General features: G+C 37.6%; 1 protein-coding gene and 1 gene segment (V, D, J or C); both read left to right on the plus strand.

Moving 5' to 3' along the window:
* LOC128623409 (uncharacterized) overlaps window positions 1-18,914 on the plus strand; it is an 89,389-nt gene that overhangs the window by 45,352 nt on the left and 25,123 nt on the right.
* LOC128623424 (Ig heavy chain V region 914-like) lies at window positions 9,696-10,451 on the plus strand. The segment is given in 2 exon segments: window positions 9,696-9,977; window positions 10,071-10,451. Coding segments are annotated over 2 exon segments (441 nt in total).

Genomic DNA, 18,914 nt, shown 5'->3' on the forward strand with positions numbered 1-18,914 from the left:
GCTCCAAAAGTATTGGAACACAGTCCGGCTCCAAAAATTATTGGAACACTGATGGATCCAAAAAGTATTGGGACACTGCTACACCCTAGCTACACCCTAGTAACACCCTAGCAACCACTTAGAACATCCCATCAGCCATCCAGAATAGGCTAGCAACCACCCAGAACTCCCGAGCAACCACCCAGAACAACCCAGCAAGACCCCAGCCTCCTAAAACACTGTAACAACAGCCTAGCAACCACCCAGAACACCCTTGCAACTGCGTAGCAACTCCCTAGCAGACTTGCTTTTCCATGCCAACATTATAGTTTGTTGTGATGAACTTTACCTATCTAGTTAGTAATAATAGTAGATACTTTAATTACTTATCACAATAAAATGATGTTAATTAGAGCCAAAATGCGATGTGACTGGGATTAACAGCTGCAGAGCTGGACTCAACTCTGCTTCTCTTTAATATTTATGCAAGTCTCCATTTCATCTTGTAATATTAGCACCATGTTTATCTAGAGAGGAAGCAGTTATCATTAGTCCTCCTTCAACACAAACATGTTTGCTTCAGCTCCACTGCTGCTGCTAGCTATCGCCCTCTGTGAGTGTTTGAATTTAAGCTTTATTACTTCATCTGATCCTTTCAGTTCCACATATGAACCTTTTCTTTTTCTCTTTTCACAGATCTGTTCTGTGCTACTGAGCTCATCCAGACAGATTCAGTGGTTATAAAGCCAGGAGAGATTTTAACCATCATCTGTAGAGTGTCTGGAGCTTCTATCACTGATAGCAGCAGCCACTATGAAACAGCTTGGATTCGACAACCTGCAGGAAAATCTCTGGAATGGATCAACAGCATTTATTATGATGGGGTATTTATTAGAAAGATTCACTTAAAGACAAGTTTGTCATCTCTCGAACCACGTCCAGAAACACCGTGACCTTACAGGGACTGAACATGCAGACTGAAGACACAGCTGTGTATTACTGTATTACACGACAAGCTGCAGTGATACACAAAAACAACAGCTTCATCACAACATTATAAACACTTCAGCCTAGACACTTAGATAATCATTTAACAAAAACTATAGAAACTTGTACTCGGTGCATAGTCATTGATAATGTATTATTTATCCTTTTAGCTGTTTTAAATGTAAAGCATCTGAATGTCTAGTTAACATTCCACTTGCTTCACATATTCGAAAGTAGTTTTTGATTTTCATACAATTGAATTTAAATGGTACTCACAATAACTGGCTTTTAAATTAAATGATAACTCTGATTAAAAAAAAAAAAAAGTTTCTTTATGACTAATTCCTGATGTTGATTTCAATACACAACACATACTAAAGGTATTAGAGGAAAAAAACATTTTTGCACATGCTACTGTAGGAAAATAATTAACTTTAATGTGGTAACAGTGACAATCCTTCAAATGAGGATGCATCACATTAACCTGCCATTGATTATTTTCCTATAACAGCATGCCCCCAAGTGTTTTATTCCTTACTGAATCTGTCACTGAGCTCCTCTGCTTCTGTTGTATTTTAGGTAAAGGTCTGTGTAAACTAAACCATCTCTAACTGCTCATTAATACACATTCAGCTTCTCTCTCCTCACAGACTGCAATGATTCACTATCATCTTACTCACATTAAACAACTGAAAGATAATTGCTCGTGGTTGCTAACATTATCATAGTATTATTATATATTTCATTACACTACTCTTCAAAGGTAATAATAAATAACTCTTAATATTATATATTATACCATCATTCACAAAGCTTTAACAACAGTGATGATTTGTGACCTGCATTATTTCTGGAACTACATTCAGTTTTTATTGGATAACCTGGATTAGACACACTGCTGAAAAATGACAGTTTCTGAAAGAACTGGACATGTTTGTGTTGTTCAGTGATCAGAAAACTTCATGTTCTTCAGGGTGTTACAGTGATACACAGTGATGTACTAAGAGGACATGATATCTAATAAAGTAGTAAAGAGTTACAGACTTGACAGCATGAAACACAGCTGGAGTCTTTCAGTAAGCACTTTCTCTTCATGGCTATTTCTCTGTGAATATTTTTTATCTCTAGTGGGCGTGCCATGCAAATGATATTCTACGTTTGAAGCATTTATGCTGATATACGTTCAGCTCAACAACATACCAGCAGTTTGTGTTCATTTAGAGCAACAGTAATTGTTTTAATTCTTTGAGATGGGACTAGGCAGAGTTTTGAGTTACTTTGCTCTAGCAATGTTCATTCAATGTTAGTATTATCATTTGTTTTATTATTTTTAAAAAATATTTCTTTCTGTTTTTTTTGTTTTGTTTTGTTTTTACTTTAATACCTATCTTTGTGTATTTTTATTTTTCAGATTCCTGCACTCAGACACTAATCGAGTCTGATTCAGTGATAATCAAACCTGATCAGTCTCATAAACTGACCTGCATAGCCTCTGGATTTAACTTTGGTAGCTATTACATGGCTTGGATTAGACAGGCACCTGGAAAAGGGCTGGAATTTGTTGCAACTATCTCACAGGGCAGTAGTAGCAAGTATTACTTCAGTGCAGTTAATGGCCGCTTCACCATCTCCAGAGACAACAGTAAGATGCAGGTGTATCTGCACATGAACACCATGAAGACGGAAGACACTGCAGTGTATTACTGCGCCCGACACACAGTGATACTTCTCCTTAGACATCAGTACAAAAACACATGCTTGCTAAATTCACATGACAAGCTCACATTTACATCAGCAGTGTATTCATGGACGTCAAAGAACCAAAACTTTTAGATTGTCTAATGTATGTCTGACATGTTACGACTTCCTGACTTTTACTGCTTGTGGCTTGTTGTGAATGTTTTCTGGACATTTATACTGCTGTAAGATCACTTAAGTCAGGTCTGAATATATGCAATATTGTATATATATAACACAACAGTGTAATGCAAATCTTTTTGTAAAAGCCTAACATTGAGTGTTTTGTCTTTCTTTGATGCTTCCAAGAGTCTGTTTAATGAGCTCCAGCAAGTATAAAAGTTCTCCCTACATCATCTTTTAAACACAGCAATATTTCACTGTGTAACAGAGTGAGAACTAAGTAAGCAGTTGTTCTCAGAGATAGGAAACAGAGCTCAAAGCAATATCTCACACATCTGGGTTTATAAAATAAAAATAAAATACTCAGAATGCATTATGCTCAAATAAGCAAGTAGACTTAAATCAAAATTCCTATGAGCCAAGTGTGTGTTGATTTGGGCATCTAGTTTCCATGTGGAAAGAGGTATAGATTCATCTACAGAACTAATTTTAACTTACATTTCCAGTCTTCACCCTGTCCAGGGTGTACCCCGCCTTGTGCCTGATGCTCCCTGGGATAGGCTCCAGGTTCCCCGTGACCCTGAAAAGGATAAGCAGTATAGAAGATGGATGGGTGGATGGATTTCCAGTCTTTAATATACAAATCAACTGAATCACCAAAGAACAATTTTCCATAGTGAATTATTAAAACCTGTAGAAGACAGTAACCAGCAGGCTGTTTTTTTAATGGACCAGCATAACAATATGCAAATGCATATGCAAAACTTCCCCACTTCCAACTACATATAGAGAAAAATCTGCCTCGGTCACTGTAGGCGCTGGAGAATTTAACACTGCTTTTAGTTCAACCTTCGATTTCTGCTGCTGCTGGCAGCTTCATCCTGTGGGTTTCACTTCAATAATGAACTCAGAGCTGCTAGCAAATTATTGCAGTTATAAACTACTGTACATACATTTGTGACTGAAATTGTGACATCTCTTTTTTTCAGATGTGGGATGTGCAGTAGAACTCACTCAGGTCGCCACAGTATTGTTAAAGCCAGGAGCCATTCTTTAACCCTCATCTGTAAAGTATCAGGCTACTCTGTTACTGATAACAGCTGCGCCACAGCTTGGATTCGACAACCTACAGGAAAAACTCTGGAATGGATAAACCACATTTGGGGTGATGGAAATAATTATCACAAAGATTCTCTAAAAAGCAAGTTCAGTATTTCTAAAGACGGCTCCAGGAGCACAGTGATTCTGAGAGGACAGAATCTGCAGACAGAAGACACAGCTGTGTATTACTGTGCCCGCTGCCCACACACTGATGCTTCTACTTGGGTGTCAATACAAAAACACATGCGTGATCCTCACACACTGAGCTCATATTTTCATCATCAGTATATTAGATCTAAGGATCTAATGTTCTAAGGAACATTGAGACTAATACTGAACTCTATAACTTTCCTCTATGCTTAGAAGAACATCTGGAATAAGCAACATTTCCTGAAATCTCACCTCTGTAAAATAAGGAGACTGTTGGCTGTTTCTGAATTTAAGCAAGTTTCACCATATCAGCAATTACACACATTAAAAAAGTCTGTTTATATGGAACGACCATCAAACATGTCATGTGTAAGTTGTTATTATGGAATGATAAAGTACTACAATAAGCTAATTAATATAAACCTGTGATTTACCTTTCTAAAATTGGCAGACCTGCTGTTATAGAAAAATAATCAACACCTTCTGACTAATCAGATTCGAGAATTCAGCAGCACTGTGATATAAGTGAATTTAATATCTTTAAATTATTTTTTAGGAAGCGTCTTTATTTTGGCTTTAAATGACATTAGAGAAGCACACTACACAGAGTGTGAAGAACAAACTCCATCAGAAATACAGGGTTATAAATTACTTAATTTCCTTCTGATACTGTATCTGAGTGCTTTCTCTCTTTTAAACCGTGGTGATGCAAATAGTCCAATGTGGAATTCATACTTTCTTAATTTGTATTGCTGCTCCATGTGAGAAGTTTTTATTGACAGCAAGTACATTTTAACCTTTTCATTTAATATTACTCATTCACATTCACATGGATATTTTGAAAACAGGACTTTTGTGCCTCTAGAGGGCAGTCTGTGCAAACTCAACCATCTCAGTCTGTTGCTATCTGCACATTTAGACAATCTCTGTCTTCACATTCTGTTATGACTGCATCCAGCATCATGACACTCAGATTAAACAGAATTACATGTAGCATATTAGCAACCAGTGTTGTGTTGATCAGTAATTAAGGCTCTTTGTAATGGAGAACCTGATTACATGGAAAATTCATGAAGATCTGAGCGAGCAAGATCAGTTGTTAAATTTTATATGATTTCATTCAGATACATTATTATTCAACTGGTTTAAGGGTTCATTGGATAATTAAGGGTTCTCAGCTTGTAAAAATGGTTCTACTTGGAACTCTTTCTGATAGTGAAACATTCTGTTGTAGGGTTCTACACAGAACCTTATAATCATCCACTCATCTATACACTGAGCAGCCTGTGGTTGTGGATTTAATACATCCATAGTGGTCATGGACACTCCCTATTCAAATAGAGTCGGGTATAAACAGCATGTTCTTGACGGTTCTAGTTTCCAGTGAGCTCTGTGATAGATAACACTCCAATACACTTTAAACCTGGGTGAAGCAGAACTCAGAGAAGGATGCTTTTAGGACATTGTATTTTATTTCTTCTCATTTCATGTAAGTTTCAGACTTTTTCATGTGATGATTACGAGGAAAATGTAAACTTTCTGTCCCAATAAGCATTATACCATAACATTACCTAGTTATACTCTTCTCTTCCAGATTCTTATGGACAGTCCCTGACCTCCTCTGCTTCTGTGGTGAAGAGACCTGGAGAGTCAGTCACTCTGTCCTGTACTGTCTCCGGATTCTCAATGGGCAGCTACTACATGAGCTGGATCCGTCAGAAACCAGGAAAAGGATTGGAGTGGATCGGGCGCATTGACGCTGGCACTGGCACAACATTCGCTCAGTCTCTGCAGGGCCAGTTCTCCATCACTAAAGACACCGATAAAAACATGCTGTACCTTGAAGTGAAGAGTCTGAAAGCTGAAGACACGGCTGTTTATTACTGTGCACGACACTCACACTGACACAACAGACTCCAGAGCTGTACAAAAACTTACACAAGCACGTCCTCATGAGCTGTAAATATTCCCTCAGCAGGAAACTGAACCCCAGAGACATTTATTATAAACAACATGCATTCATTTTAGTGCTCAGTTTTATTTCTCCTTTTGTCTTACTCCATTAACAGTCAAAATACCTCTGTAAAATTCTTAGCCTTTTCTTTTATTATGTCTGGCTGGTGCTTAAAGCTGAATACAAAAATGAAAGCAACATTAATTATATGCAAAGACATTAAATCATAAGACATACAGATGCATTACATTTCATTTCTTGAAAAAAACATTACTCATAAGAAATCTTTTTGCTAATTTATTTGTTTCTTCATATGCAACACTGAAACTATTTTTTGATTAAATTTAATAAATTTAAATTCTGAAAATATATTCTGATCAGATTATTTGTTGGTTTGTTCCTGTAAGAATTTGTCTACACAGTTTTATAAATGACAATGTTTGAAGAAATGCTGTACTGTAGAAAGACCACCATAATAAGTATTAAATACATAACCCATTCTGCATGCAAATCTCCCCAACCTCAGACAGATATAAATACACTGCAAGTACACAGCAGTCTCTGTGTTTGGTCGAGTACAGCAGAGGAATCGTGAGCTGGCCTCTTTTTCTTCTGATATCCTCTGTGCCCTGTGAGTAAACACGTCTCTCCACAACTTACTCACCTTTTTATATGCTCCATATTTCAGCCTGAGTTGAAGTGAAGTGTGTTTAATAGCTTCTGTGTGTTTTACCGCTCTCCTCTTCTCAGATATGCATGGCATCAGTCTGACCTCGTCTCCTGCTGAGGTTAAACCTCCCGGAGCCTCAGTGAAGTTGTCCTGTCAGATTTCTGGCTATGCCCTCACTAGCTACGGCACAGGTTGGATCAGACAGCCTCCAGGAAAAGGCTTGGAGTGGATTGGGATCATATGGGGTGGTGGAGGCATAGCCTCTGGAGCCTCCTTTAAAACTTGCTTCAGCATCTCCAGAAACACGAGCAACAATGTGCTTTACTGTACATAAATTAAACCTCACATATGTGTGAAGATTATTTTGAGTTAACTTAAATGGTACAATTTAAGGAACACCATCACATCCTATATACATAAAGAAATATTAAATTACTATAGACCAGATGAAAGCATAATAAATAATGGATGCATTGAAAAATCTTCTCTAACATTACACTAGTAGTGAAAATGATTTAGCTTTTTTGCAGCCAATCCAATTTACCAAAATGTTTGACTTGCACTGTATATATTCATATTTAGTATATTTATATATCTGCACCCATATTAGAAATTATGAACATTATGCTTTAAGTCCTCTGAGAGGCGGTCTTTCTATACTTACACAAGATCTTCCCAACAAGTTGAGGTTAAATGACTGAGAGGTTAAAAGGACTGAGAGAGGACTGATGTCCTCCCCGTATTTCCATCAAAGTCATAAAATCTAATTACAACATTGTTTAAAAACTAAGACATTAAAGATCTACTATATCATTGCCTCATTAAACCAGATTGCATAATCCACATTGTTTGATGAATTAGTAAGTAAATAGTAGTAGCTCTTATAAAATAGTAAATAGTAGTAGCTCTTATATTTTGTGAATGTGTACATGTTTTTACATTTGCAGGAAATGTAGTATGACTTTAGTTCTATTGCACCTTTGCAACACCTAAACACTATTATGCAAATCAAATGGTTTAAAGGACTGATATATTTATACTGTGGGAAAAAGAACCAATTTAGTTTGTTAGAAAATATCACAGTCAAGTCCAAAACAAAAAATACACACAGGAGTGGGCAGGAGAGGATTAAAAAAAAAAAAAAAAAGTCCCCCCCACACACACCATGTGAAGTGGACTTATTGTTACCACACTGCATTTATAATCATGTTTTTAAGTAAAAGCACACCCCAAAGTGGTATATTTCTCTTATAACACAGTAATTTGCTAACGCTAGCATTTAAAAAAAAAAAATTTTAGCAACACTTTTATACTTTTATCCATTAATAGTTACATTAAATATTGTGGCACCGGTGCAAAACAAGTTAGTTCCCGCTATCACTTATGTCAAATAAGTTATAAACTGTTGTTCTTTCTCTAGATGCTCCTTTGTCTCACTCTCGAAATTAATAAGAAAATAAAATGCTGCTTGTAATGTTGTCATCAAGATAAGTGCAAAGTCCTCTGTTCTAAAGAGTTTTCTGTGTCTGAAAACTTACTGAAACTGGAGACTCCTTCCATAAATGTTACATGGCCCATTAAATAAAACTTCATCAACTCTGTTTCATCCACACATAAGGACAGATATCAGAGTTAATAAAGTTCACAAGTTTCCCTTAGCAGCAGTGTTACTTTTAAGATCTAAAACTGTTTAAGTCAACAAGCAAGCTTAACAAATTATATAAAATCACTGAGATTTTTTTGGGGGTGACTTTATCTCTAATGGATATTCAAAACAAAAAGACACAACCTATAGTATTAGTTATACTACAACACTTAGAATTCCCAATATTGATTATTTGGAAGGGCAAATTTGATCATTTTAACATGATGATGGATCAATGGCATCACACCATTCTGACGCTGAAACAAAACAAAACAAAAGGCAAATAGTGTACATAGATGTATTTATGCATTATGATAAAATGAAAATAAAGTCACCACACGTTAATAAGGTACATTGGTCCTGATATGTGGGATTGCATCAAATTTCCCCTAATATAAGGAGTGTCTCTATGCAAATGTCCTTCCCTGTTATATATTTAAGCAATGAAGACCAAGAGCTTTTACTTATTCTGCTTCAACACACACCATGATCTCTACATCCCTACTGCTGCTGCTGCTGGCAGCCGTACACTGTAAGTGTTTTTACATTTGACATATAATACGGCTTTTGGGCACATTTTCTTTTTCCAACATTAAAATAACTTTTCTTTAACAGATGTTCACTGTGTTGAGCTGATCCAGCCCGGATCCACACTATTAACCCCTGGTCAGTCAGTGACTCTGACCTGTAAAGTATCTGGATATTCATTAACTGATAGCAGCTACTGTACACACTGGATACGACAACCTGCAGGAAAAGCTCTGGAGTGGGTCGGAGAGATATGTGGTGATGGTAACACTTACTACAGTGAGAAACTGAAAAGCAGGTTTCAGGTTTCCAGAGACACATCCAGCAGCACAGTAACAGTAACAGGGAAGAACATGCAGACTGAAGACACAGCTGTGTATTACTGCGCCCGTGAACCACAGTGAGACAGATCAATAAACCTGTACAAAAACACCTCATACAAAGTCCTACTAGTCCACAAGCGCAACACTTACCTTCCAAGTCTAACCAAAAAACATATAATCACACAAATGACAACAAAGTATTTAAAGTTATTTTTTTAAACCATATTTCTAACATAATAATGCTACATCTCTAACATTGCTGCACATTATACACACTGTTATAATCACATCACTTACAAGAACTTGTTATACTGTAGTATCTTTACCTAACAACAATCACCTCAACAAATTAGAATTTGTGTGATCATGTGTGAGAAAGTGTGAGAGCATTTTGAGAGGCAGAATTTTTCAATTATAATGATCCCAATGTCCTCAAGCACAGATAATAATTATCATGATAAATGTAATATTTAATCCATGTGCTTATTACACTGACACTTCAATATTTTATAGAAAATTATAGAATTCGATAAAGAGGCATATATTACAATAAAAATCCACATTCAAAAGATGAATCTCTTCCATGTGATTTAAACACATTTGAAATACATTCTCCTCCCATCATCACCACATATTCAAATACAAGTGTCAGGGCTGGATATCACTATTTATATGATGTGATGGACTCTGTTAAACTTTGGAGAACAGAGAAGACCCCAGTACAAACAACACACACCATGTTCTCTACATCTCTACTGCTCCTGCTGGCAGCTACTTCCTGTGAGTGCTTTATCAAATTCATTCATTTACTACAATAACAATAAATGTGCAGCATATACTGTGTGAGATATCACCATGTGTTTTCCTCCACAGATGTGCGTGGTGAGGAACTGACTCAGCCTGCTTCCATGACAGTCCAGCCAGGCCAGAGTCTCTCCATCAACTGCAAGGTTTCATATTCAGTTACCAGCTATTATACAGCTTGGATCCGACAACCTGCAGGAAAAGCTCTAGAGTGGATTGGATACATCAGTAGTGGTGGTAGTACAGCTTACAGTGACAAACTGAAAAATAAGTTCAGCATCTCCAGAGACACTGCTACTAACACAATAACAATTGGAGGACAGAATCTGCAAACTGAAGACACAGCTGTGTATTACTGCGCAAGATACACAGTGACACAGAATAGTGGATTCTCCTTACAAAAACTTTGAGACATGTTAGAGACATCCTCTCAGTGCAACTAATAAACCATCTCAGTCACACTTTTACTTTCTTCCAGTGGAACGAAGTTGTAATTGCTTGTCATTTTTAAACACACAGTATACATTTTTAACATAAAACATCCAATCTTCAAAGACTGTTGATTTTGAAACATTATTCATCTCTACATAATATTGAATATTTAATAAACAACTTGAATAAATGTTTAACCTGTGAACTATAATGTGAGGAATAATACAATTTATACAGGTACAATATTTGAAACAACTAAAGGAGGCAGTAGAGCTCAACAAATACAGTGGTGGGAACAAAAGCCCCCGGAGGTACAAATTCCAGCACTCTAATAAACATCCCAGTCCCAATACACAGTGGCAACCAGATATGATTCCTGCAAGATTCCTAAAACAACAAACCTCCTATTTGTATTAGTATCTGTTCAGAACACATTATCAGTTCATTCCAAATAATATATTCATATCCCTACATCCCTAGTCCTCACACAAAACGTCACCATATCAACAATGCTATGTGTTTTTGTTGTTTCTGTTGTTTTTTAATCCATTTATGGTGAGAGTCCATTATATACTGTACTTATAAAATAGTAAACCTGAGTCTTCAAGGTCATGTAGAAGTTGATGACTTCTACATTATCGAGTCACTACAAAAACATTTTATATTTCCAAACATTAGTTTTCCAGCACAAAATTAAACGTTACAGAAAAATGTTTGTATGGCAGTAAAGAACAAGCTATATTACATAAGAGACCACTTTTCAGACAAAAAACCCAATGAAGGCTGTTGGGTTTTGCTGCAAAAATTAGAAGCAAGCACAACACGCAAAGTCTCCAGAACTGTGACTGGTTCTACAAGATGCTCAGCTTACCAGCTCATTTCCTTATAAACTGCAGAAAGTGTACTTGAGACTACTATTTTTAAAGCAAAGGGTCGTCAAACTAAATATTGACTTTATTTCATTTATTACTGTTTATTACTGCACTTTATAGTATTTTTTTAATGTAGAAAGATTTAATTTCTTTATTTTGTGAAGGCATATTTTCTCAACAACATTTCTTGTCATGTGCAAAGGAATTTTGCACAGTACTTTAAAATATGATAATTAATAATTGCAAGAAAGAGCGCTACCCCAGGTCCATCATCCCTACAGCAGTCAGACTCGTTAATGCAATAACAACATAATGTAGCACTGCTAGCTGTTTTGCATCATCAACCTACACATTATTATTATTTGTTGCTCACCCCTCTATTGTTCACTTTGCAATAATCCATCCATCCATCTTCTATACCGCTTATCCTTTTCAGGGTCACGAGGAAATCTGGAGCCTATCCCAGGGAGCATTGGGCACAAGGCGGGGTACACCCTGGACAGGGTGCCAATCCATCACAGGGCACAACCACATACACATTCACACAACCATTCATACACTACGGACACTTTGGACATGCCAATCAGCCTACTATGCATGTCTTTGGACTGGGGGAGGAAACCGGAGTACCTGGCGGAAACCTGCAAACTCCGCACACACAGGGCCACGGTGGGGCTCGAACCCCCAACCATGGAGGTGTGAGGCAAACGTGCTAACCAATAAGCCACCGTGTGTGCAATAATCCATTTATCAATTTATGTATATAAACAAGGTGTTACTCATCTGTATACAGTGCATCCGGAAAGTATTCACAGTGCTTCACTTTTCCCACATTTTGTTATGTTACAGCCTTATTCCAAAATGGATTCAATTCATTATTTTCCTCAAAATTCTACAAACAATACCTCACAATGACAACGTGAAACTTCTAGAAGAACAACCATCTCTGCAGCACTCCACCAATCAGGCCTGTATGGTAGAGTGGCCAGATGGAAACCACTCCTCAGTAAAAGGCACATGACAGCCCATCTGGAGTTTGCCAAAAGGCACCTGAAGGACTCTCAGACCAAAGATTGAACAAAGATTGAACTCTTTGGCCTGAATGGCAAGCGTCATGTCTGGAGGAAACCAGGCAACAGTCATCACTTGGCCAATACCATCCCTACAGTGAAGCATGGTGGTGGCAGCATCATGCTGTGGGGATGTTTTTCAGCGGCAGGAACTGGGAGACTAGTCAGGATCGAGGGAAAGATGAATGCAGCAATGTACAGAGACATCCTTGATGAAAACCTGCTCCAGAGCGCTCTGGACCTCAGACTGGGGTGAAAGTTCATCTTCCAACAGGTTAATGACCCTAAGCACACAGCCAAGATAACAAAGGAGTGGCTACAGGACAACTCTGTGAATGTCCTTGAGTGGCCCAGCCAGAGCCCAGACTTGAACTTGATTGAACATCTCTGGAGAGATCTGAAAATGGCTGTGCACCAACGCTTCCCATCCAACCTGATGGAGCTTGAGAGGTCCTGCAAAGAGGAATGAGAGAAACTGCCCAAAAATAGTTGTGCCAAGCTTGTAGCATCATTCTCAAAAAGACTTGAGGCTGTAATTGGTGCCAAAGGTGCTTCAACAAAGTACTGAGCAAAGGCTGTGAATACTTATGTAAATGTGCTTTTTTTGTTTTTTATTTTTAATAAATTTGCAACGATTTCAAACAAACTTCTTTCATGTTGTCATTATGGGGTATTGTTTGTAGAATTTTGAGGAAAATATTGAATTTAATCCATTTTGGAATAAGGCTGTAACATAACAAAATGTGGAAAAAGTGAAGCGCTGTGAATACTTTCCAGATGCACTGTATAATGCCGACTCACACAATATCCATTTTCTAAGCCTTTCTTATTATCTAAATTCTGAAATGTTGGTCTGTGTTTGCCTACCCATATCTTTGATTTGATTGATTATTTTAACTACTCTTTGGATTTGTCCATGGCTTTTTATTTTTAGGTACTTTCTGTTAGATCTGTGGACTGTCTTGGCTTCTGATTTTGAATTTTGTAATATTGTGTTTGTTATTAAACTCCCTGCACATAGATCCTCACACATCTCCACAATCCTGTAGGACATGCAGAGGGTGGCCCTGAGAATACTTTTTTGGTGGGAAAGAAGAAGAATGTATGTATGTATGTATGTGTATTTACCAGCATAGTGTAGTGCAGCAGACTGTAGAATTGGCTTCAGCTAATATGAAATATTTTCAGACAACAACTAGGGATGTAACGATACACTCAATTCATGATATTGGGCGGCTGAGGCTCAGGTGGTAGAGCGGGTTGTCTGCTAATCATAGGGTTGGTGGTTTGATTCCCGGCACACATGACTCCACATGCCGAAGTGTCCTTGGGCAAGATGCTCCCGATGGCAAGTTAGCTCCTCATATATAATATAGTTTGTATATTATGTGAGCCATAGAAAATCACTAATTGGATGTGACAGGTATAGGTCAAAGGTCATCATCATTATAATTAAATATAATGACAGGTCAAAGGGTCATCATAATCACTTATAATTACGTTAAATCCGGTTCCGGTGTATTCCAGATGTATTCCAGACACACGCACACACAAGTTGTTTCCTTTCCCATAGATAGTGATACGCTCATGAGTTAGGCCTAGGTCAAAAAGGTCAATGATAATTATTGCTGCATGTTCATAGCTATAGCTTTGACACGCATATAACCCCGTCCCTCCCTGCTTAGGTTGTTAGTTGTTTTCCTGAGTTAGGCCTAGGTCAAAAAAGGTCAATGATAATTATTGATACATGTTCATTCCTATAGCTTTTCCTATAGCTCCGAAGCAGTTCTGCAGACACACACACACAAACAGACACAGACACAGACACACACACATACACACACACCACACACACACACATACACACACACACACACAAACGCTCACACATACATAATGATGATGAAAAATAAGTAAATGATTAATAATGAATTTCCATACACATCCAACCAAAAATATGACACACACAACACACACACACACATACACTCTCACATACACACACGCACACATCCAACCAAAAATATCACACACACACACACACACACACACACACACATACACATACATACATAAGGCTGATGAAAATAAGTAAATGTTTAATAATGAATTTCTGTACACATCCTACCAAAAATATGACGCACACACACATACACACACACACACACACACACACACACACACATACATAACCTGTCCAATCAGAACAAAAGAAAATAAAATTGATCCATCCGGTAGGTGACGTTATAAGCACCATAAGTTTATAGAAGATGAAGGCCTCACCCACCCTCTAGGTTTAAAAATACTCTGTACTTCGAAGATCGTGTGTGAGCTTACAACATGTCTGCTGCTTGTCCTGATGCACCGAAAAAAACTCACTTTTTTTTGGGAAGATTACAAAAAAATTTAGAGCATGAAAAGATTCAATATTGGGTAATGTCAAACGGATGTACAGGTCCCGGGTCACATCCACTGGAGCTGCGCTACTGAGAGCGTAACTTTTAACGAGTGTGACTGGAAAAAGTTCAGAAAATGGTGCAAGGATTTTGACTACATTATTAGAATGGACTTCTTTTCCCCGGATGCGTACAGGCGTAAATGGAGCAGTACATCTCTGCAATGCAAATACCGTATCAGAGCAACAAATTTCTGCAAGAACCAGGTTTCGCTGCACTGTGTTTCGGTATTTACCGGTGACGACACACCCGATAACAAAGAGATCATAATTATTGCTGCATGTTCTTTACCATATAGCTTTCCCATGAATACCAACCCAACCCACTATCCCACCCCCCCCCCCCCCCCCCACACACACACACACATCAGGTTGTTGGTTGTTTTCCCTGAGTCAGGCCTAGGTCAAAAATTTCTATGATAATTATTGAAACACACATACACACACACACACACACACACACACACACACATATACGAACCTGTCTATAAAAGCGAACACTTCGTTAGTTGGAAAAATCAGGAAAGAGTCGAATAGTTCGAAGGGATCGAAAGAATTTCCAGACTCTATCCTTCAAAACTTCCAAACACCATGGATTTCTCAGCAGGTAAGAAGATGTATTTTAAACAATTGAAATAGTTAATTATAAATTGAAATACAATGTTTATGTAATTATCCATTTGATATTGATATTGATATAAATTTAAAACTATTCTTTCTGAATACAACAATCATAATCCTTATCTGGTCATTATGTAAACAGGTACGATACTATATCTAAATTTAATGTTCAATACACTTATATTACAGAGCAAGACCGAACTAAGCTCGTCTGATTCTAGTGTATAGGATAACGTATCAAACGAATGCAAGTCTACTAGGTAATAAAATTTTGTCTCTTAGATCTGTGTAGCGAGCTAGAAAGGGAACTGTTAAGGTACTAAAAGTATGTTTTATTTGCTTTACTGTTTGTAGATAACAGTGTCGTCATAATTTCTGATGATGAAATTTCCGAGACATCTGATCGAAGCCTTTTGAATCTGAGCTCTACATGTAAGTCATAACATAAAATCATGAATGTTTCATGCTGTAAAGTCTTTCATACATAATTATAACTTTTTGTTTGTGTCATATTCAGAAGATGAGGGCGTTGTGACTATCAGTGCTGACAGCGGAGATATTTCAGGTGAGATGACGTATATTTTACCTTCTATTTACCCAGCTAAAAATAAAAACAAAAATAAAAACTCTTTCACTTGTTCTGTGACTTATAGATATGAGTGATGTCGAAAATTTTGATGCAGTAGAAGATCGAGAGGAAATCAACTCGGAAGCCGACATTCAACCCGATCTCGAATTGCAGGAGATCTGTACAGCGTGGCGTGAATTCTTCCAAGCAAAGACTGCTTTATTGGAAAACTTTGGGCAGCTTGATATTACATTTGAATCTGGTCGAGGTACGGATTTTGTCCCTTTACTGTACAACACACTTGAAAATTTGAATAGTTGTCTCACAGTGAGCATAAATTTGATCAGAAAATTGTATGATAGATATGGCGCAGAAACGACCGAAATGCAGTTCGGATACAGTGACAAAAAAAATGAGAACCGAAAATAATCCATCACCGCATGATTTCTGTTGTGATGGAAACCAGAGTTTTCAAATGGTCTGTTACATCGTGATCCGTACACAACCCTGAACCCATATTTAACTGAAGCGATCAACTGGCTGAATGAAAGTTTAATTCCGTCACACCAGGTTGTTAGTGAGAGACCTAATCAGAGTCCAAATTACAACGTAACAAACACAACGGTAACGCCATACGATATATTTTCTGAATTAAATCAATGTTTGTTAGAGTTACATAATAACCTAAATGAACACAGTCATTCAGTACAATTAAACCCTGATCTAATCGATGCAGTCAATCAGTTGAATGAAAATTTAAGATCGTCAGAACAGAGTAATACTCAAAATGAAAACCCCAGCCGAAATTCCAGTCAAACTGTATCAAGCACGCCAGTGGCATCGCACGACATATTTTTCGAATTAAATCAATGTCTTTTAGACTTACAAAATAACCTAAAGAACAAAGACAATCTATGCAGATAAGTTCATGTTTAATAGAAGCGGTGAATCAACTCAATGAAAAAATGTCATTATCTCCCGAACAGAATATCGTCTCAACTCCGGAAAACGCTCAGGAGCCTAGACCGTCATCTTCTCATGATATGATATACAAACTTAATCAAAGTCTTATGAGGATAAATGACAGTCTGGTTAACTTAATCGAAAACCCTGTCAATATAACACAAAATTCGGAAAACGATAATGAGTACAACCATCCTTTGGAAAACATGCAATCGCCCGATATCCAAAATTCATAAACGGAAAACATGCATTCACCCGATATCCAAAATTCACAAACGGAAAACATGCATTCGCCCGATATCCAAAATTCTCAAACGGAAAACATGCAATCGCCCGATATCCAAAATTCACAAATGGAAAACATGCAATCGCCTGATATCCAAAATTCTCAAATGGAAAACATGCAATCGCCCGATATCCAAAATTCTCAAATGGAAAACATGTAATCGCCCGATATCCGAGTTGAGCAAGATGGGGGTGGGTTAGATCCTAATATTAGGATAATTAATTGTGAAAGGTTCAACAACACTGAGATTAGGCGAAGAGTGAATTTTTCTTCAATTGCTAATGTTGACAGCTTTGCAGATTTTTATAATTATGTTTTAGAGATTTTAAACAGTGTGATTGAAATTGCTAATAGTTTAATTTCCGCTGAGGATGCCGTCACCATTGAAATCAGAAGTGATACGGTCAATGTTTCATCAAGCGTTCAATTAGACATCGGTGTCATCGATTTACATTCTTTTCTGACCATGCTCGAAAATGTAATTCAGTGTAAACGCAAAATTTTTATGGATGATACCCTTGAAATAGTTCTCCAGATCGTCCGTCCACCTCGGGGCGGTGGAATTAGAAGGAAAATAGGCCATATATTCAATTCAGAAACCATGCAGAAGAAAATGAAGCATCTATACGTTTTTCACAACAGAGACAATATGTGTTTTGCCTTGTGTGTCACCCAACTTTTGAATCGTGAAAAAAACGATTTTGAAACCGAACAAATCGCTAGACAATTACAACACGATGTGGGATTATCCGTAAACACCGCAGTCAGCTTCGCTGACGTATCGAGATTTGAGAGTCATTTGAATTGTAAAATCGTAATCTTACATTGTTCTGTCAGCAAAGCCGGTTACTCTTTCTTTCAAACTAGCAAGACTCCCCACGAAAAAACGATTTACTTGTTTTTGCATGACAACCACTATTATGGAGTAAAACGTATCTCCAGACTTTTAGGAACGAGTCATGTATGTCATTTCTGTCACTCAGGGTTTGACGTTTTTTGGAAACATAAATGCGAATATAGCTGCAACGTTTGTCACGACCCCGAATGTTACAAACACCCAAAGAATGTAACTAAATGCCCAGAGTGTCAGAGATTGTGTAGATCCCAATACTGTTTCAAGAGACATAAAGCGAAGATTCAGTCGAGCAAAGGAGAATATTCTATGTGTGAAACGGGGTTCTACTGCAGTAAATGTAAACGTGTGATAAGGGATAAACCTTCTAATCGTGAGAAACATGAGTGCACACATCCGAAATGCATGCTCTGTGGTCAAAAACTCGAGGATATCGAGCATAGATGTTTTATACAGCGGGCGAGATAAGAACGCGAAAATACGGATTATGTATTTTACGATTTCGAGACTATGCAGGAAACAGGAACTCATGTAGCCAATTTCATATGCTGTATTGATTTTAAGGGAGAGGAGTGGGTAGCTGAAGGGGATGATTGCGTCAGTGCCTTCTTTAAAAAGTTTCGGTGTAATACATACCACGGTTACACGTTTATCGCGCATAACGCTAGAGGGTTCGATTCATACCTTTTGTTAAACCATTTAGTGAAAGAAGGAATCACACCCGAAATCATAGCGCAAGGTGGTAAAATTTTGTGCTTCATCGATACCGCGTTTCGCCAGTCCTACATTGATA

This window comes from Ictalurus furcatus, chromosome 2 (genome assembly GCF_023375685.1).
Source record: "Ictalurus furcatus strain D&B chromosome 2, Billie_1.0, whole genome shotgun sequence".
Taxonomy (NCBI): domain Eukaryota; kingdom Metazoa; phylum Chordata; class Actinopteri; order Siluriformes; family Ictaluridae; genus Ictalurus; species Ictalurus furcatus.